The 21,843-nt window shown below is 37.9% G+C and overlaps 3 protein-coding genes across 4 annotated transcripts in view; 1 reads left to right on the top strand and 2 right to left on the bottom strand.

Moving 5' to 3' along the window:
- LOC139145051 (carboxypeptidase D-like) overlaps window positions 1-5,262 on the bottom strand; it is a 47,916-nt gene extending 42,654 nt beyond the window's left edge. For both annotated transcript variants that reach the window (XM_070715979.1, XM_070715980.1), the window contains exons 1-2: window positions 4,257-5,262; window positions 2,407-2,549 (exon numbers count right to left, since the gene is read on the bottom strand). In XM_070715979.1, the coding sequence (XP_070572080.1) occupies window positions 2,407-2,549; window positions 4,257-5,133 (1,020 nt within the window). In that variant the 5' untranslated portion in view covers window positions 5,134-5,262. The remainder of the gene's footprint in view (window positions 1-2,406; window positions 2,550-4,256) is intronic.
- A 152-nt stretch (window positions 5,263-5,414) lies between these two features.
- LOC139145059 (uncharacterized) lies at window positions 5,415-12,802 on the top strand. The gene is made up of 7 exons (XM_070715992.1): window positions 5,415-5,666; window positions 7,681-7,779; window positions 8,334-8,389; window positions 9,043-9,099; window positions 9,874-9,997; window positions 10,582-10,754; window positions 11,450-12,802. The coding sequence occupies exons 1-7, from the start codon at window positions 5,573-5,575 to the stop codon at window positions 11,519-11,521; spliced, it is 675 nt and encodes a 224-aa protein (XP_070572093.1). The 5' UTR covers window positions 5,415-5,572; the 3' UTR covers window positions 11,522-12,802.
- LOC139145057 (elongation factor Tu, mitochondrial-like) lies at window positions 11,805-21,114 on the bottom strand. Its single transcript, XM_070715989.1, has 11 exons — window positions 21,030-21,114; window positions 18,635-18,678; window positions 17,903-18,056; window positions 17,127-17,299; window positions 16,474-16,578; window positions 15,725-15,886; window positions 15,035-15,167; window positions 14,189-14,293; window positions 13,388-13,539; window positions 12,552-12,687; window positions 11,805-12,369 (listed from the first exon to the last, which is right to left on the bottom strand). Exons 1-11 carry the CDS (start codon window positions 21,073-21,075, stop codon window positions 12,230-12,232), a joined length of 1,350 nt encoding a protein of 449 aa, XP_070572090.1. The 5' UTR covers window positions 21,076-21,114; the 3' UTR covers window positions 11,805-12,229.
- Between the last annotated feature and the right edge of the window lie 729 nt (window positions 21,115-21,843).

Below are 21,843 nucleotides of genomic sequence, written 5' to 3'. Positions count from 1 at the left end.
TGACTGCAAGTATGCCACCTAAGCCATAGCGCGTTCTCGCGTAGACGTCGTATACGCCGCTATTTCCGATCGTTTCTTCCACAGAACTAGTCATTTAAAGTTCAGATTCAAGTTCTTTTAGATTTTTCTGTCGTGAAAAGTATTATTAGGCCTATTATCGTCTTTCCGTTTTAAAACATTTTTGATGACCTAAACGACATCGTGTGTTGTTCCATTGCCATGGACACAACTTCTGGCGCAATCAACGCGAACCTAAGTTGCGGTTTGTGCACGTGTCGCCCAATCTGCGTTGTCGTAATTCAAACAAACTAAATGTCAATCACTGACTTTTTTAGATACATTTGTGACGTTCTTCTAAGATTCACTTGCCGACCGTGCAGTACTTCAAAATCACTTATGCGGCCTCGCGAGGTAGACAAACTTTTTTGGCAGATAGTTTGTGGAGTGATCGCTGTAAATATGAGTATTTTACGGTAATATTTGCACTAGCGCAAACAAGGCATTGTGCATTTTCGCGAGCCAGAGCGTTATTTCCGCTCCGTAGACCTACGCACAAGTCAAGCAAAGCTGTTGCGGTAAAGAGGTGCGTTGTTTACGACGATGGGCATTGTGTAACTCTGAGAAACGACGTTGTGATGATTTACGACGGCGCCACGAGGGCCAGCGTGAGTGGGATCGTCTGAGAACAGAGAATCGACGACTCGATGTGATGATTAGAACGATGTTTTTTGACACAAGATCTAAACATAAGCGTTATGATGAGGAAAAACGCCGTAGATGTTATCTCCCGAAGTGGAAAGCACAGTAGCCTTCATATGTGGCCTTGAAATATGACGGTTCCAAAATGTTTTGTTCATCGTGTCTCAAATACCCCATCATTGCCAAACCACTGGGAAAGCGAAATGCTTTTCTTGACGGATGCGGCATGTTTCGCGTTGAATCGATAAGGTCTCACGCGTAATAGTCAACCGCATTTGGACTGTTTGGTGCATCACAGATGAGATCGTGACGGGGACAATGATTGTGGAAATTTTGTGGGTCCCGCTGAGCCCGATACAGTTTCACTTGCCAACACCCTGATCGCATGCACTCGCAATGCTTGAACCGAATGACGACGACCAGCGACAGAAACTGACCAATCCTTTTACGACGGCATTTATGCTTGCCAAACACGGGAAGCCGATGTATGATATGCCCGGATGTATGTACCTTCATTGATGTTTGACCTGCGTACAGCCTACAGGTCTGTGTGTTCCCGGCGTTATACAGCCTCTTGTGATGGGGGGGGGGGGGGGGGGGGGCACACAGACCGTACGCAGGGCTACTTCAATGTGAACTTTTGAGAAAAATCGGCATCAACATCGGCGAAAATTACCAAAATAAGAAAGCCCTGAAAGCCGCTACGGAATTCGCTGCAAGTATTTTGGTCCTGATTATTACAAATGGAGGACAAGTAAAATTTTTGTGAGGACAAGTGAAATTGAAAATCCACTTGTCCGACGGACGAGTAAAGTGGAAAAAAATTGTCAAGCCCTAGTAATAACGTCGTTAGTTGCAGCGGCGGCGTGGTGTTGTACCTTTGTCATTACAGTTGAAGTCGTTGAAGTACACCTGTTATTGCTACAAGCACCGCGGCTTCACGAAACGTTGTTTCTCAGTGTACTGGTCTCGCCGTTATATTCAGTTACGTATAATCTGTTGTTTGCATGTCAACACATTGGCCTGTTTACAACCTCCTGTGCACACTAATCGTGACCGTAATTTGCAAAGACATAAACATTCGATCCCGCCCGTGAATGTCAAAGGTGAACGGCATTAACTTGATCCCAGGTATCAAGTTCCTGGCCTTTAAGACATTTTCTGACACAATGACAGTGAAAATACTAACAAAAGTTTCAGCTTTTTCCCTGTATAATCTACTCAGCAATGCTGTAGCATACATGCCAATGTCTTATCAAAATCCTATTAGGGATTTAGAAATGGCATGACATGATTATAATCTGTTCAGCCATGCAATAGATAACCTTCTATACAAGTAGCGATGTCCTGCTACTTAGCAAGTGAAAAATGTTGTTTGCATATAAACACACTACAATCTCATGCCTGCAGAGTAAAGGATAGTGACGCAAAAAATGTTTAAAGATTGTGTATATCCTGTTCATATGCCTTTAGGATAAAGGTATTCCAGTTGAGAACTTTTTCCTTGTTTCATTTTTGATGAGGTGCAACCTGCCAAAACACATGGAAGTTTGGCAAAGTCATTCATGGTTTTTAAAAATGTGAAAAAAATTTGAGTGTTGGAGGCTCTTGAAAAAGGGTACTTTGGGTTATTGGAAAGTTACAAAACATACACACATATTTTTTTATTTGGTTTGAGTGTATCATCTAATCAACGATGGGCCTTACCTCTTCCGAATAGGCAATGAGGGCTTCTTTGTTGTTTTCCCACTCTTTAGTCAACTCTGCTGGCAGTGGATACTTGCAGCAGGACAGTTCAAGTGTTACTTCAAAACAGTTACTGTGCAGATAGTTGTAATCTTGCATACCACCTGTTGAGTATTTGAAAATACACATATGAGATCTGAGTCAGCTGCAGCACTGTTAGATTTCAAAGTTAATACTGTAATATTGCCAGCTGGTGTGTAGGAACAGCAACCAATGGTTTGACGCCCTTCAAATGACTAAACATGATAGTCAGTAGTTTTCTTTATCGTGACACTAGATTTCTCATGTTTATTACATTGTATTAGCTGTTGATGTATTTTATCATGAAATTGTACATGCATCTTACTTGGTGTCCAGTTTTGTTAATGACTTAAAGAATCCCCTGGAATAACATGATTTTAATTTATAACACAATCAGCTTGAGAATATGATAAAAAGGCAGCTGCACCTTATATCCAATCAGATTACACTTTACAGCTTTGTTTAATGAAATGCTTGAGATAATCCCAATCACAAACATTACAAGGTTTTCCTCTTAATATCTCTTCTGTAGCTGGAAGCTGCCAATAAACTTTACTTTTCTAAGAAAAAGTTATCAAATTCATGGTGATTAGGATAAGAGTACAAGGTTTATGATTGTTCCATCTTGACTCTAAGAAATGAGGAAATGAATCATATTAGGATATGAAGTCCAGATGATATCCAGACAGTACTGTATACCATTTAGCCAAATTGCCAAATGACGAGCATTTAAAATGGATAATTATTGGCCAATTTTTTCTAATAATCTGGACATCAAGCAGCTGTAAAACACATTTGAAGTGGGTATTTTATACCACTCTAGAATTTCACTGTTCACACAATGAAGATTTCCAGTCACTCCTGTACTGCATTTGAAGGATGAAAAGCCAAATCAAGATATGATTTTCTGAGGGAATCCAGACAATCCTTTTTTTTGACAACAGGCATATTTTTTTACAAAATTTTCTGTGTAAAATTGAAAGCCCTATTCGTTATAACATTGGTGCTTCATATTGAGACTAAAAGACAAATTTTTTTGCATGTTTCTAGTTTTTTGTTAATGCAAACAGCAGAAAGAACAACATGTGTATCATCACCTGGAAAAAGATTACATTTTTAATATTGTTAGTTTCAACTTATATTCATATATTACACTTCACATTGCAGCCATTTCAACTCAATTTTGGGGGGGGCTGAATGCTAAGTGGCTGCACAGACAGACCTGAAAGTTTTTAGATTTTATGAAGCTTTTGAAATGACTTGATTCATCTCACCTGAGGTCTGCCTTGTAGGGTTGTACGGGGAACACACTTGCTCGACGGCAAAGGCGTGTTGGGCCCCGTTGGCTGCCCGGGGAGAGTCGTGGTCAAGAACTTGTTCATTTTTGTTACAACCTTCAGTCAACTTTATCTTTAACACTCTTGTCAATTGTTGGTTGACAAATATCAAATACAATTTTGAAATCAATCTTGCGGCGATGCCTCCAACCCTTAGTCTTGGCATTTTCCCATCAAAATTTTTTGCTGTTCTGTTTTGATCTCTGTAAAATGTTTCCACGCCTTAGGCCTGTGACTATCTAATCATGTAACATGCTAGAAGCAAGTATATTTGATAACAAATACATCTACAGCTGTAGTGTATTATCAGACACACACTAACCATAAAATCACTTTATCCTGCTACATGATTTTCCTGTTCATAATTGCAACATGAAACTCACATATTCACTTCTGTCTTGGTCTGAGTGTACAACGGGGTGAGAGTATGTTTTTTGATTGTACATAACATACCTGAAATATCATACCACTTAGCTCCATTGGTGATACCATCATTGAAGTCCTTATCTCCACACTTGGCTGCTGCATCATCATGCATCGTTCTGTGGGCATTGGAGTAGACATGCGCCAGGCGTTTGAACACGTCGTCGTCTGGTGTCTTGCTGTACTTTCCATACTGGACGTGAGACCGCGAGTCATCGTAAGGATAGCTGGCCACTACACTACCCCCGTGTAAGTTGCTCGATAAAACAAATGGCTTCTCTAGAATCCAGCGCATCATGGCCAGAGTTTCAGGTTGCCGATTCTCCCAACTCTCTTGTCTGGCTATCGAGTTGAACTGGTCGGGGAAGTCTCTGTTTAAGTCTACCCCGTTTGCGTTTGCTCTCCCTTTCGTTCCGTGGCAAGTACCAACACTGGCTTTCTCGAACCCGTCCGGGTTCAGGCTCGGCACAATGTAAACAGTCTCGGAGTCGAGCAATGTTTTGATACGAGAATCTCGATCGTAATTTTCGCACAAGTACTGGATAAAGTAAATAAGAACCTGACGACCTATAACTTCGTTTCCGTGCATGTTTCCGACATGTTTTACAAACGGTTCGCCTGGCTCTACATCGTCAGGCTTGTCGGACAACTTCATCGCCCAAATTTCTCTCCCTTCGACGCTTTTGCCTATCGTTTCGAGTCTGGCTATGTGACTATAGTCTCGAGCATATTGCTCCAGAAGGTTCGTTAGTTCATCATAGTCATAGTACTTTGTGGTGTCTATGGCACTACCTGTCCTGTACATTGCTCGAACTTCGTGTAAAATCACAAATGTGAGTATCGCAAACACTAAAACGAGTAACTTTCCCATGTTTACCTGGCTCCACGTCCTCACTGTCGACGCCATTTTGCCCTGCCTCCCTTTGTCCTCGTTCTGCAATACAATTTCCGTCACAATACTGTTGTCATATCTTTCTCTAAATATTGTAACTGTATGCCTAACAGTACAGCTTCAGTATTAACTAAATAATCTGACTTTATATCTGTGACGATAGTCGGACTGGTTACATAAGCAATGTCAGGAAGTAGCGCACTGTGAGAAGGCTCTGTTCGAGGAATCCAAAGATAGTAGATTGTAAATTATTGGTTAGACAAGATGAATATGCGTTCTGGGAACCAATCAATTCCAGCCTAACATTCTGCCGTTGATATAGACGCTCGAAGAACTGGTGTACACCTGTGCAGGCCTGCAAACCGTCACTATGAAGAGTGTATCTATTGTTTCCGTTATTGTGCAAGCCGAACAATAGTTTTCGGAACACATATTACCTATATCACTTGCAGAAATGCCTCGGAAAGCGCCTCGTTCACGCCATTCAAATTATACGTCACCGACCGACATGACAAAAAACGTGTTTTTGTACATCCCTAATATCATAGGTAAAGTCAGTGATGGGAAGACCTTCACTTTTACATGTAAACTCCTCATTCGCATTCTGTCTTCAAGTGTTCAGAATTTCTCTTTAAATTTTGCTCCTGAAGTGAACGTTAGTCGTTGCATCGTATGTATGAGTATGAACATACATTATTTTTTTGCCACCTAAAGCATCTCAAAATCTAGTTTAGTGTGTCTGCTGCATTTATGTAATCAAGGTGTTCCAAATGTAACTAAAGGTGTGGTTTACGGCAAGGTAACTCGTTTGTTTGTGTAACGTTGATGCTGTTGATTGCTATACCCGGTAAAGCAGAAACTGTGATCTTACGGTCATATTTTGGACTTGGAAGGACTAGTGAGACTTGCAGTCTGCATGCTTGTATGTCCATCATGGTCCATGCATGCACTTTGCAGATATGCGGATTGACCTTTCTTATTGACTTTCAGAAAAGCTTGTTTTCTGAAGATATATACCTCTTAAGGTAGTATGCGCCTCAAGAGTGAAAGACTTAAACTTTCGCTCAAACTTTCCGTGAGGAATCTTTTAACCATTTTCTTTAAAAAACAGAATAAAAATCGGGGGTCACTGTGCAAATTTAGGTACTAGAGAAACAGGCCCGAGATTGACGGAAATTTAAAATTCAAAATGGCCGCCATCCCTGTGTTACCTCTATGGAGAAAAGTAAAATTTTTGAATTTCAAAAAACCAAGCCAGTGAAAAGTTTTCTTACACCAAGAGCTTTAAAATGAACTCCACAAGTGCAGGTATATCAGAAAAGAATAAAAGTTTGAGAACCAGAATATCTGTCCCTAAGTTTTACCTTAATTATTATGGAAGAGCATCTCACCTCTTCTATAGTTTTGTAAGAAAAAGTATCAGATCTATCCTTTACAGACAAATATATATCTGCCATTTTGGCGCACCAAAACTTATGTGTAGGTTGTAGGACGAATATGGCAGATAAGATTCAAATATAGATCATTGTAGTCATGTTTTAGCCATTATCAGGCAACTTTCTTAAATCTGTGCAACTTTGAAGTTTCAATAATGTAATAACCTGTATTAAAGCCCTGTGTGCACATCTGAGGACACATTTTGCATTAATGTGTGACAGTAGCTATACCTTACTGAAAAGGTCCTGATAAGGCATTTTATATTGAAAGTCGGTTATAATGACCGGGTTGTCTATTGTAGTCATGTTTTCACCATCACCAGGTAACTTTTGTAATTCTGCGCAACTTTGGTCAAAATGTAGATAATGTTTTTACATTGAAAACCTGTAAGCCCCATGTGTTTATTTGCTTATGTGAGGAAGCATTTTGCACTGTGATAACAGCTGTAGCTGACTGCTAGGGTCACACTGACAAGTCCTTGCTGTCAAACTGTTGTCATAGTTGCAACACACTCCCTGATGCCATGATCTATACATGTACTTTGTTACAAGTGAATTATCTTTGGATTTCAAACGTTTTCCCAACCATTTATATGTTTTTAATTCATAGTTAGGGACTGGGTAAAATACAAAGGGAACTTCCTGAATGCGTATGGTTGATATATTAGAAAAGCTATCACAAGGCAAACTATAAACATGTCATTTTGGTCAGCTGCATCTATTCATCGATGCTGGTGAAATACAAATGAGCCGTGTGAAAAGTTATTCATACTCTATAGAATCATATGGTTGATGTATATATTACATGGTATGGAACTTTTTAGGAATGAATTCCAATCAAGTCCTAGATAGTATTTATTGCAAAAACGTGTCTTAACTGCCAGCACTGAACCTGCCAGGTCTCGCCCTGTTGTCCAAATTTTGTTGCTGAAATGCATCATGGGATAGCATAAAATTGCTTAGTGCATAAAAAGGTATACTTACCTGTCATCCCCATTTCTGTGTACAGCGTTCCACCCATTCTATTGAAAACAATGGTGATGTACCATGTTGTGAAGTGACTCAGGGGACTTGAAGGGGCATGTACTGTCTCTATCCCTCATTCGGTGTTTTTGGTATTTTTCAGGGTATATACGACTGCTGTTGCTGTTTGTGGCATACTTCTACTTCGAAAGATGGCAGACCATGTTCATTATTATTTACACTATCTCTATGATTCTTGATGGTAAGTCTCATTGTCAAATTTTGAAACTTTGAAATTTATAACTTGAATGGAATCACACCAAATGTGAGTGAATGATCTGATATTTTTGTCAGTCTTCAAGCATAAGACAGTTTTACCTGATTGCTGTCATACATTCTGTATTTTTAGAGTTTAATTTCCAACAAAGCATACATTTATTGCCACACAGGTCTTAATATCACCTCACATAACAACTTTTTAACTTTATATTAAGCCTATATTTGAGCAGACTTCATATTATAATCCGTGCTACTCTAGACTTGTGCATTCTTCAGATGGCGGATTTTTTCGATAGCAGCAACGTTTGTGCTTGGTGACCCTGTACAAAAAGATTAACCTGCCATCAAACAATGCAAACAGGACACAGAAACCCTAATCCTGCAGACTAGCATAGATGAAATATCTGCGTAGGGAGTCTGTACAACTGCCTGGCTGTATACAATATGAACTTCTATTGGTATAAGAATAAAAAATTCATTACAATGTTTCATAGGCAATTTGAGCATTGTAAATAATTGTGCATTTTCCATTTCAAGGAGTTGATGGGTATGCAGCACGGAAGCTAAACCAGGTCTCAGCTTTTGGCGCATGGGTGAGTACAAGTATTAAATGCATTTTCTAATTATTTCATTTTTCGAAAAGCAGTTCAACCCTGATGACATATGGAATACGTTTCTTTATAATATTCATATTTCGTAATTTTGATATGCCTAATGAACCTTTGTGCATGCAAGATGTTTGTGATTATCCTACATGTATATGATTACACATTCAAAATGTAGCTTTTCAATAGTAATCACAAACATGCCCAGTTGTTTTACCAGACTTCGATATGGCCATAACCAAATCATAAAGTTTGGAGTCCGATATTTCAGTTTTGCCACAGAAATGCTATTGTGTTGAACGTTATAATGGCCTGAAAAAACAAAATGAGAAGAATTAAGATTTTTATTATTTCAGTAATAATGTATCGGACACAAACTTTGCACGAAATAATATATGAGGCAAAGCTGAGTATATTATGGAATGCAAAGTTTGCTTTAGTCCATTTAATTGGGCCGGGAGGGGTACATTTAATTTATTGCTATTATTTTATAGTTTTGACATGCCAGTGAATTTGTAGATGAAGAAAACATCTTGGGCCACAATACTGGATAATCGGTTACATTATCAGTAATAATCAGGGGCAATGACATCGTAAAATTCACTAGTGTTGACAAGCTGTAATATAATTCTTTCTAACAGTTTGATGTTGTGATTGACAATATTGGAAGAGCTATGATCTGGAGTAGACTTTTCCATGTAAGTACATTCTTGATAATTCCGCATCAAACTTTGTCTTTTACTAGTAAACTAAAATATCTCTTTCCCTGCATTGATTTCGATCTCATTTGCTAATATTAGATGTGAGTATGGTTGTAATAATAATAATGGAGATGCAATTTGTATGCTAACTGATGTGAGACGTTTATTTTGCAATTCTAAGTCAGAATGGTCAAGCTTCACAAGGCCAGGAGTATTCATTTCTGAATTGACAAAAAATATAAAAATCATGAACATTTGACCTTTATGTCAAGGCTTGTGGCTGGAGAACAGATGCCCCTGTGGTTATACCATTACGAGATAAACAAGAGTGCAATTTCATTCTCACTGAAATTATCCATCACTTCATTTTTGCACATTGTATTAATGAGCCTGTTTGAGTATGCACAATCTAGTTATAATGACTTTATCGTCAATAGAAAATATTCATTCATACTTGTATGCACTACACATCTCAATTGGATGCTTTTTACACTCTGAGGCACTGTAACTCAAAACACTGGAGTCATTAGCAATTTTAGATGACACCATTGATATGGTAAAATCACCTTTGTCTAATGCCCAATTTTAATAAATGAATGTTTGCCATTTATAATAAGTCATGCATTGTATGCATGTATATATTCATATTAATACACTTCATAAGTGGTAATTTTAATTATTTTAAACAGCTTACAATGCTCCAGCTACAGCAGAGAAAATTACAATGAGAACATCTAAACAAGAATTTTTTTCAAATTTTTCTTCGTAAAGTGGGGCTGGTTTGTACCCTGCATAGAATGGTGTGTATTTGCGTGTACTCACAGTCAATACGGAGGAGATTGGAAGACTAGATTTGAAAATGCTCCGTTTCTGGTGAGGAAAGTGATGGCAAATGGTAAGAAAGAAATATTTCATTTGTCAGCAATAGCGTTAACCCTTTGCACCCTGACCCCCTGGTACCCTATGACATCATTAGGACATTTTTGTCCGAGCCGGATTCAAAGGGTTAAAAAGTGGGCAACTTTCTTACAAAACACAGAATGCAAGCAAACATTTTCTCTTCTTTGCCAAACAGAGTATTCACGTAAAGTAACTGACATGAATCATGTAGTGTCAAAACCACAAATGATAGCGCCCTCTATAGAACCTCTACATAAATTGAAAGTGCATGGATGAACATCAAGTGCTTTGATATATGGTCACCAACATTACCCAGAAACAGCTTTTACAGGTATTTATTTTAAACAATTCGTTTTCAGACTAAGCAACATGAACAAGGGAAAGACTTTGTTTAAAGGATAATTCTTCAATCTGTAGACCAACGATAACAGTGATATTGCTGTAAAATTTTAGTGCAAAGCGTATACATATTTTTGCAGGATGTTGGTAAAGATAGCTGTACATGTCTCTTATTTTCGGAATATGACAGTAGAAGGCAGCTTTCTCAGTAAGGTTTATACATATGTTCCATCCTAACAGGTTTCAAGTCACCGCTGGGTATATTAGTCATCCTAGGTATCCATGTCCTTCCCGTGTGGATGTACGGCCACTACACAAAAGTTCTCTGGGTTACTTTCAAAGTGCCGCTCTTGTTACAGTTTTTGGTCATTGCCGTACTCAGTGCTGGGAGAGCAGTGGGCATGGCTGTTGAGGTACTGTATTGCTTTTTGCCACAATTCAAGGCTTCCAACTGGTGACAGAATGGGATTGAATGTTTGTGGATGGGGAAGTGTTCCATGACCAGGCAGACAATATTGTTACTATTGTATTACTGTGGTAATTCTGGGAAGGGCCATGGTTCTTGCTGGTGTTTCTTTTTCATACATTATTTGATAGTTGACATTACCTTCTTGTATTGAAATAGTGCAAAGTTGTTGACACTTTATACTGCTAACATCAGGAAGCAATATACAGTGAAACCTGTCTAAACCAAACCTCGTCCAGACTGGAAACCTGTCTAAACTGAACCCTTTTCCCAGTCCCATTCCAATAGAACTCCATTAAAATGACCTACATGGACAGGTTTTACTGTACATAGATGTTCCCTCCCAACAGATCATTCTGAGCTAAGTTTTTTTGTCTTCTTATTGAAATGGTGATATATTATGTAAAATTAAACAATCTTTGGTGTCGGCTGTGTTTTGCAATGTAAGGACGTTTTTCAAGCTCCTTTTTTGCTGCAATGACATTGCTTTGTAGATTGCTAGGTTGGTGGCTGCATTCATACGGTAAATCAGTGAACTGATTATGAATACCTTGCCATGAAAGAAATGGTGTTTGCAAGATACTCAACTTCAAAGTCATCAAATACAAATCAGTTCAATTTCATTTTGCTTTCATTTCACAGTGTTGGGTAATATGGACCTATGTGAAAGCCCTGGCTAAGGAGGTTGGAAATGAGAGAGAAGAAACGAGCTAGATCCGCCAGTATTTGTACCAGGATACTCTCATGGCACTGAAAAGTCTTTGCTCATATGTACACAAAAAGCTTTGCAAGGAACTGGAAGATGGATATAAGTGGATTGTTCAGGGTTCAGTTCTTGATGCAGTTCTTCATGGATCCAGTTGAATTTACAAGCAATTTACTTACCCGGGGCTTTGTTATAATAAATGCTGGTTTTATCTAGCAGACTAGTTGGCGTAGAAACACAAAAACTGTACAAATAATACAATAAGGAAAACATTCAAATATGCAAAGGCACTGTGGAAAATGGGTATTTTATTCTGAATGCATACATAAATAATCTACAGTTGCAAGAATTGAAAACACTCTACCATGTTACACTCAGACAACATTATTGCTTACGTAAAAATTCAAAATGGCAAACATAAAAAGACATTTCATGCTTGAAAATATTAAGCAGTGAATGTAATAGACATGTTTCTTGCATTATGGTTTCCTTCTTCCACCATCACATTGTTTCTAATGAGGAAGGTGGATCAAACTACTGGGAAACGGGGGACGAAAGTATGAAAACAGTATCACACTGCACTAAGTTCAAGATTTACACCATATTGTATGACATGAAGGTCACTACTTGTGTATTAATTGCATCAATCTTTCTTTGTCAAAATCAACATCTGAAGTAGGATTGTGGATATATAAATCTATCTTTTTATTTCTTCGTTATTTCCCATCTTCATTCGGCAAAATTTTGGTAATGACTCCAGTGCCAATGGTGCTTTTTCCATCACGCAGTGTAAACCTTTGTCCAACTTCCGTTACCATGGGCTTTTGAAGCTGCAGTCGCAAATTGATATCTTCACCTACATATGATAAAAAAAAGCGATAAAAATAACCCGAGGATAAAACGACACATTTTTCCAAGAACTTGATACTGTTTCTTACTTTCAGGTTATGTAACATTTTTTACAAAGGCAATATGGCTGATGAATTTTATTTAGTAGTTTCCTTCAACACTTTTAAACACTTAGAAGCTATTTCTTACCTGGCATGACAAGTTCTTTGTCCTCTGGTAAGAAAATTCTGGATGATATATCCCATGTGTGTGAAAACATGACTGGTGTGTAATTACTGGTAAATGGCTTGTGTCGACCACCTTCTTCCTTGCTCAGTATGTAAACCTACGTCAAAAAGATTTTCATAAACAAATTGTTGGTGGTTTTTAACGGATCAATTAATTTCCAAAATCTTAATGGGATAATTTTAATAAAGTATCAGAATGCAGTATAAGAATTATACATGTGTAATCAATCATTTAATCCACACTTGGCAACCTTTTTTGATCTGGTTAAGAAATTTGAATGCAGGTTAATTTCATTCAGAGAATATCTCAGAAACAAAAAGTAGTACAGGATATGTGACAGATTCATTGTTTTGTATGATTAACTTGAATTTAAAATTGTTGCCTCCCCTCAGAATCACATGCAAACAGATGTACACAGAAAAGGTTTTTTATTAAACATCTGCACCATTTCTGTCATTCTCTATGAAATGTAAATATACAAGATGTGGGATCTGGCTTAAATGGAATCCACCAAAATAACACTCAAGGCTCTGACCTCAAAACCTCAGAAATATGTCGGCCACACTGTGCTGAACTTAAGTCTTCCTACTACATGCCAGAATAAAAGGGATGTATGGTGTTCTACAGACTCGGTACACCAATGAGATAATGTGAGAGTGGTATATACAAACTCACATGAAACATGACGGGAAATACGCATATTTCTATGCATGTTTGTGCAGTGGGTTTGTTTTAACCATGATCCATTCGAATTCTGCGTTTATCCCATTGGTCACCATTGAATGCATGCTGCTTACCTGAGCCTCTAGGTTTTGATGGGCTTTCACAGTCCCAGGTTTGCACAACACCATGCCACGTTTGACTTCATCACGCTTGACACCTCGACACAGAGCTCCCAGCTGATCTCCAGCCTCACCAGTCTCCAGTGTCTTGTGGAATGTTTCAATTCCTACAGACGACAGTGTCAAATGATCACTCGAAGTAATATTAACCCTTTGAGTGCTGTAATTTTTCCCACCAAAATTTAAATGCAACATTTTACCGATTTTTATGAATTTTTGTGTAACTTTTTTGATAATTTTGGACCAAGTAGACATCACATTTCATTGGCAACAGCTTTTTATCAAAATTTTGACAAACATATGAAAAAGATTGACTGGGGTATATTTTATAGGTGACAAAAGTTGACTTTGGCACTAGAAGGGTTAAGGCTATTGTCATTTTTCACTGGTATCCAGTGTCAGTTATAATGCGTGTAAATTATTCAGATTATTCACCATTGTTGTTGAGCTCCTGTCTTAAAATTGCATATTCTCAGCGTATCTATTGAAATATGGCACACAGAACAACTACTTGTGTGTACATACATATAATTTTGTAATATGGTAGGTTCCCCAGTGTTACTGTAGCGTACGTAGAAATCAGGAAATGAGAAAATGGGAAAAATTAACCTCATTTCCTGGTCTCTATTTATATGTGTGCATGCATATATGTTCATCTGTGTACTGATACATGAGTGTATAGATCTACATAAATATGTATATGCATAAGTGTATGTGCTTGTGAGTGTGTGTGTATTAATATCATGTATACCTTACCTGTTATTGTACACTTGATCTTGGCGTTCATTCCGACAAACTCGCCGTCATCTCCTTTCTTCATGACACCCCTTTCAACTCTCCCAGTCACAACTGTACCACGACCTGAAAAAAAAAAATGCAAGTTCGAAGGTAGAGACACATCACTTGGTATAGGGTGTCATGGTTACATAATTTGGACACAAGAGTTTTATCCCAAAGCATTTCAGTCATCAATGAATTACTCCATAACAACCTCTGGGTACGATGAGTTTGGCACGTCTGATGTGCAAAGTCCTACAGCATCACTAGGTATTGTTTTCATTGAGCCTTAAAGTCAGAAAAATATTTAATTCCACAGTCATTCTCACTCATTCTAATTTTACAATAATGTGTAAACATTGATTCATGTAGACATAGCAATGTGCTATTGCAAACCATCTTGTTTCTGCAACAATACAGATCTGTTCTGACCTACGTGTCATGATCTTTCTCCACTGTGAACTAAGGAAGTTTTTTCGCCTAGAAACATCCCCGAACCAAAAAGTAAGGACGACACCTAATTTGGCAAGAAAATACATTCAAGTATTCCACCCATATTTTTAAGAAGACAAACACTTATGCCATTTACAAACCTTGAGATCCATTTCTTGCATCTGTGATTATGCCCTCTACCCATCAGTGAACTCAACACCTTATTCCTGAAAATTTGCTAGTTTTCTCAAGTAGTGAAGGCCAAGGGCACAGGATTCAAGGAGTCATTGCCAGATGGTGTCGGACAATGATTACCAATATTGTGCAACTTCATAATTTACAAGCACTGGCAGCTACACATACCATCTGAATGAAAAAAATGGCACCCCTTACCTGGAATGGAATAGACTGTCTCCACCGGCAACATATAGGGTTTATCTAATTCTCTTACTGGGAGAGGGATGTACTCATCCACAGCAGCTACAAGCGCCTCAATAGATTGCCGACCTAATTCTTCGCTGCGCCCCTACAGAAGAAAATGATAAATTTTAAAAATGCAGACCCAAGCTTCCCTTTGTGACACCATTCCGCAGTGAGTAAATCATATTCAATTAAGAATTACCAAATAGACCGGAAGTCAGGGCTAGAAGTTACACACAATACAGTCTTAGTAAAGTCATTGGCGCTGGAAATCCTCTTCCTAATATTGATAATCTCTACACAAGTTCTTTATTTAACAGAAACACTCTGGTTGCTTGAAGGTTACCCCTTGACCTCTTCCAGTTTAGTCAAATTACAGTGCCGTGGTATTAAAGGAAGGATCCATTGCTACCAAAATGTACACAGTGATTTTTTTCCTTGTATTATGGCTTGATATCAAATTGCAGCTATATAAAATATTATCAGTATGACTGATGGAGGAAGGAATTACATGAATAAATTATCATGCTAAACAGACAGCCACTTAAAAATAACCTTGTAGAGTAATTCAAACTGCGTAAATGAAATTTTGTTAACTTTTGTGGCTTCGACAGTTGCAATAACTGTAAAGACAAGGCTGTATGGATGCTGTCATTTCCTTACCTCTAACGCACACAATGCTGATCCAAGAATAATTGGTGCATTCTCGCCATCAAAGCCGTACTCACTCAGCACGTCTCTCATTTCCATTTCAACTAACTCCAGCACTTCTTCATCCACTACGTCTGCTTTGTTGACGTAGACTACAATCTTATCCATACCGATCTGAAAGGGAGAATTGTACTCCGAATGAAAAACTGCAGGCAGATCGGAGCTGGAAAGCTACACGGAAATTACAGTTTGAAAAAAATTCTGATCTTTTCCGCTGTCCACCCATCACTATAGTCCAACCTTATGGTATAAAATGATGATGATCTATCTGTGAAGAAGTGGCCAGGTGTGAATAAGATGGCAAGTGACAGTGCCACTTAACACCCGTCTAAAAAATTGACTGTTGGTCACTATCAAAATGCAATGGTGTTTGCTTTAAGTTCTTGAATACATACAAAGTATACATACATGTTCATATTTCTAATGTATTTTGTAGCCTGATAATTTTTTTTTCAATAAACTTCAACAAATTTATGTAATTCATTTTCTTGCATTCTACGAAAGCAAAAGATTTCACAACTTGCATGTTATTTTTCCCAATTTGTATCCCCAATTTCCTCTGTAGATGTCTAAAATTTGCCACAGTGAATTCAAGTTAAAAAGTGAAAATTGTGCATTATGCAAATAAATTAGATCATTTCTAGACCTCACAGATTACATTCTCCCATTACAAAATTTCTAATAATTCAAATGGTTCATACCTGTTTTGCAAGTAATAAGTGCTCTCTGGTCTGTGGCATTTGCCCATCGTCAGCGGCAACCACAAGGATGGCACCTTCCATCTGGGCAGCTCCAGTGATCATGTTCTGTGAGGGATAAAAAAAGAGAATTGTGGTAGTTGAATGTTTCTGTAACCCTTTCACCACCATGGTTTGGCCCAAATCTATTGTTATCAATGATGACAGGACCTGTTTATGGGGAATTAGGGTGAACAGGTTGGTGAGTTCAGTATCAATCTGCAAAAAGAAAATAGTGCCAGAAGCTTGCTGCTACATTGGTTCAGATTCACGTTTTGTCTGTTGACATTTTTGAAACATGTCATGTTGAAGACAAACCTACACTTAGAAGTTAGTAGCATCTGAAGTGATCATAAAAATATGGTAAAAGGAACAGCAATTTGTGCAGACTTGGATACCTGTAAACATTAACATTCACTCCTATGAAATATGTCATTCTTTCCATTGACTGTCAGTCAACTAAATAAAATGTTTACTTGCAACACTTGTTGTTAGTGACAGCCAATCAAGAAGGGGTATGTAAACAAATGGCACAGACAACACCCAATTAAAAAGTGGTATTTCAAAACTTGCCACAACTGGGACCAATCAGAAACAGCAGAGCAGTATTGGCCCACCTTGATGTAATCTAAATGTCCAGGGCAATCTGTGTGGGCATAATGCCTTGTTTCAGTTTCATATTCCACATGAGCTGAGTTTATCGTGATGCCTCTTTTTCTTTCTTCCGGCGCTTTGTCGATTTCATCATATTTGTGGAATTTGGTACCTCCTCCTCCCCTTTCAGCCAATACTGAAAGAAAATAAAATTTGAAGAGTTTCTATGTTACAACTGGCAACACAAGGAGACTTTCAAGTGTAGTTTTATGCATTGTCGCCCTTAGCTCATGCCCTTGAACTAGTGAAAATTCAACTCGGCATAGGTGCATGGCAAATGACAATTTTGAAGACTGCATCCTATTATATCAGAATGAACTTGATGTTGCTCTCTGGAGGAAGCTTTAAATACTGGGGTGTTTAACAATTTTATGTGGCATTGTCATCTTTGGGGGAGCAATTATCAGACTTCCCATGTCTAGCCCCCTTTATTGATGAGAATTGTTTTACTGGAAAGTTTTATTGGAAAATAACCAGCCAAAATCAATGAAAAGCCAGTCAATTTCTTGGCTAAACATTAACATATTGGGAACTAAAATAAACTCTTTTGGATATTTGATGTGACATGATAAGACCATACAAATGCAAAAAATAAAACTAAGTGGTACCTAATAATTTTCATCCATTGGATCTTTGCATGTCTTCAATAAAGAGATGTATGAAAACCATCTTACATTTATATTAATAATAATAATAATAATAATAATATTACAAATCTGTAATTGTTCAATATACAAACCTTTTGTGATGGCTGCAGTCAGTGTGGTCTTACCATGATCAACATGGCCAATTGTTCCAATATTCACATGAGGTTTCTTTCTTTCATAAATCTTTTTGGCATCAGCTGCATAAGATCTTGATACAATGTATTTATGGCTGAGAAGTTGTTGACTCTAAAAACAACAAAGAATTGTGATCATTATTTGATACAACATCCTGGAAATAAACGAGAATGTTCTGGATGTTGATCCAATCTGGTTTGTCACAGTAATGGTAGCAAGATTGTCCATGTCTGCATGTTGACTTGTCTGCATGCATTATTCAAATCAAATCAATTTGTCTTTCATCTACCTTTTTGAAAATCTCACAAGTACAAAACTTTAACCAATATTTGTAATGTTAATAATACTGTTCAGTACACTTTTGGACATACAAAAAGATACTTCTTTAGTAGAAATGTATCCATACATTGGTTATTTGGGACATTTGACTGAATGACTTTGAAAACTTTCGTTCACAGAAGTGTCCAACAGCACATATTGCACAATAATGGTTAAACCATAGACCCTTGTTTTTCTCGGGGGTGTCAGCAAGGGATTAACTTGAAAGACAAATGAATTTTAGATTTTGTAAGATGAGGGCTTTGCTTGTCATAGGCAGGATTATCAAATATTGCATGTCTCCCAACCATCCTCTGTGTTTAGACATTCTTCTCTTTCAATGAGTAGATTTAACAGAAAAGCTGACTCACATATGATGATTCTATCCATGTTCTTAGAGCTGGATTCCGAAGTGCTAAAAAAAGTGGAAGAAAGGAACTTGTAATGCGCATGGCAAAGTACAACACATATAATTTTCATCAAGAAAATTAATCACAAGTATACAGTCACAGATCTCTGCTAAAACTGTATCCAAAGTATTAAAAGTACTCCACATTAGTGCTGTTAATCTGTAGTTCAGCAATAACTTGAAGAGAAAGCGTTAGAATAATTATAAGTGTAAGGCGAAAGCAATTTACCAGTAGATTGAGTGAATGGACTTTGTCTGTTAAAAATGTCTTTACTGTATTACACAGTATTCCTCTTTACACTGGAGAGAACAGGTTTAAGTCAAGTTGCACATGATGCTACTTGCTTTACCCTATTACAACATTCACAGACGAACAGTCTACCTCTATATTTACCACCCGATTACCATACCAATTTGCTGCAGTTTCGTAGCCCCGAAACTCCCCTTGAAGATTTTTTTGTGTTGGGGAGGTGGGGTAGGGTGGGGTGCCCAACCTCCCCAACACAAAAAATCTTCACGGAGAGTTGCGGGGCTAGGAAACTACAGCAATATACCAATATACTCTGCGTAATACAATCTCCGTAAGGGACTGGTCAGTTTCTTCAGCCTGGGGGGGGGGGTCACCCTGTTTTTGACTTTGGTGATAGGGGGGGTCACCATGTTTTTGAAATGCCCAATAGGGGGGTCAGTGTGTTTTTGAATTTTGACACAGGCTCATCATTGCCTAAAATGCTAGTGTCAGCCACAAAATTCATCATTCAGTTGTATTTTTCGGCGCGCCCTTCGGGCGCGTAACTTTAATAATCAGTCATATTTTTCAGCACGCCCAACTTTAACATATCAAGCATACATACATCAGAGATATCTGTATGTTCAATATTTTCAGCGTGCTCTTCAAGCTCATTACTTTAATATATCATACATCTTTCAGCATGCCCTTCAGGTGCATGACTTTAATATACAAGGCATATATATCAGAGATACAGGATGTTTCATATTTTTTGGCGCGCCCTTCGGGCGCCATACTTTCAGAGATATCTTGATGTTCGCTAAGTGAAAGTGTACCATTATGAAATCTGCATTTCATATGAAAAGGATGACAAATTCCTGATACTTTTCTGTTCTCTCTGTGAGAATTCAGTATGAGAAAGCAACATGCACAAATATTTCACAATATATATTTGATACAGTGACTTATTTTAGAGATAGAAAAATGACAAGATATCTTTCCTTCTCATTGATGCAATATTTTCCTTTGTTTCATAGGTTTTCTGTAGAAGATGCTTTTTTATGAACAAAATAACAGTTAAAAAAGGCAGTTTTGTCATTATTAGCTGTGCTTTTATGGTTTCAATGTTACACAAGAAAAGGTCCTCTCAGACACTGTACACATCAGATTTGGCTAAAAAAGCTCTCTATGGCTCCTCAGTAGATTTAATTGGATGGTTGGCAAGTCTTAACACCCATCAAAGTTTTGATTCACTGCTTTTTCCTCTTTGATATTAATGATTGACATCCATTTCTGTACAACAGTTCAGGACATCTGGTTAAGCAGAGAAAGTGTGAAATACATTCACAGCTCATTCAAAATACAGCTCATTCAAAATGTACTGTATTTAAACTTTAAGATTGACACTTTGAAATTCCTATCTTACAACTGACATGTCAACAATTTCACTAAAACATAGAATGACTATTTAAAATATAAATATATGTAAAATGTAAAATATAATATATATATATATATATATATATATATATATTATATATATATAATTTATGTCCATTTTTGTTTTACCTTTGTCGCGCCCGGGGGGGGGGGGGGGTCACCCTGTTTTAGAAATTTGGAATAGGGGGGGGGTCACCCTGTTTTCAAAATTTGGAATAGGGGGGGTCAGCCACTTTTTGACGTCGGCAAAAAATAATCCACCGCCCCCCCCCCCCCCCCCAGGCCGAAGAAACTGACCAGTCCCTAAAGGCCGTTTACTTGTAGTTGTAGCACGCCGTCACTGGGGGCGGCCAGGTGTGACGATCGCAAAGTCATAGAGTAGGATAGATAGCATGCCATTTATTTCACAAATTTGTTTAAAACACGTGTCCATTGCCAGCATTGGCAAATCCACACGAGAAGAAAATGTTTCGGAGAGAAGAACGCTGAAGACCGGATCCCACACACACACGAGTTCATGTGAGGTCCCGTTCCGTGCATCGTACCCGGGCCCAAGAGCAAATGGTCCAAAATAGCATTTTTTGACAGTTAAATCAACAGTAAACCAATTGTGTTACTTAAAGGAAAGGAAGAAAATATTTCACGTTGTACGAATTATACCACACCTCGACAATTACACAAAACTTACCCGTTCTACTGATATTACACAAGCTCAACGTGACCAGAGAAGCCATGTTGGAAAGTACACTACGCAATTTTTCTGCGCATTATTTTGACCTCGCGTTGACCCGACCCGAGAAAACAGTAAAGTGTCATCGGTCGGGAGGAATGGAAGCTTACAAAAAAAATACAAAAAGCACGATTAGAAGCAGCAAAGTGTGCGCATGCGTGCATCCTCGTACGCGGATGTCATTTGAAAGATCAAAGCAACGTGCTTCTTGAGATACTTGTTTTGTACCTCTAGAACCACAATCGTAGTGAAATCCACATGTGATCGTATCGTCCGTGCTCTCTGTTTCCAAATACGACTGGTGCTTCTTGCGAGACGTATTTCCTATCCTTAGAAGCACACTGTAAAAAGACATGAAAATAAAGAAATTGCACCATTTTAACCACTTTACTCAAAACCCCTTTTTTTCCCCATTAAATTATGACTGGTGCTTCTTGCGAGACATATTTTGTGCCTTAGAAGCACACGATTAAAAACATGAAAATATAAAGAAATTGCACCATTTTAACTTAACTTACTGATGAATTTATTTCACGTTTTATGAAACAATTGTGACTTATCTTCTACTGACCATCTGAAATAAAAAAAACACACTTTTTCCTTATATCTTCCTATTTGTGTTTCTTGCGAGACATATTTTGTATCCTTAGAAGCACATTGTTAAAAAACATGAAAATATAAAGAAATTGCACCATTTTACCGTAACTTATTGATGAAATTATTTCACGTTTTATGAAGCAATTGTGACTTATCTTCTACGAAGACCACTTTC

This window comes from Ptychodera flava, chromosome 12 (assembly GCF_041260155.1).
Source record: "Ptychodera flava strain L36383 chromosome 12, AS_Pfla_20210202, whole genome shotgun sequence".
In the NCBI taxonomy this organism is placed as follows: Eukaryota; Metazoa; Hemichordata; class Enteropneusta; family Ptychoderidae; genus Ptychodera; species Ptychodera flava.
Note: the sequence above shows the minus strand (reverse complement) of the source record. Positions and strands in the feature narration are given on the sequence as shown.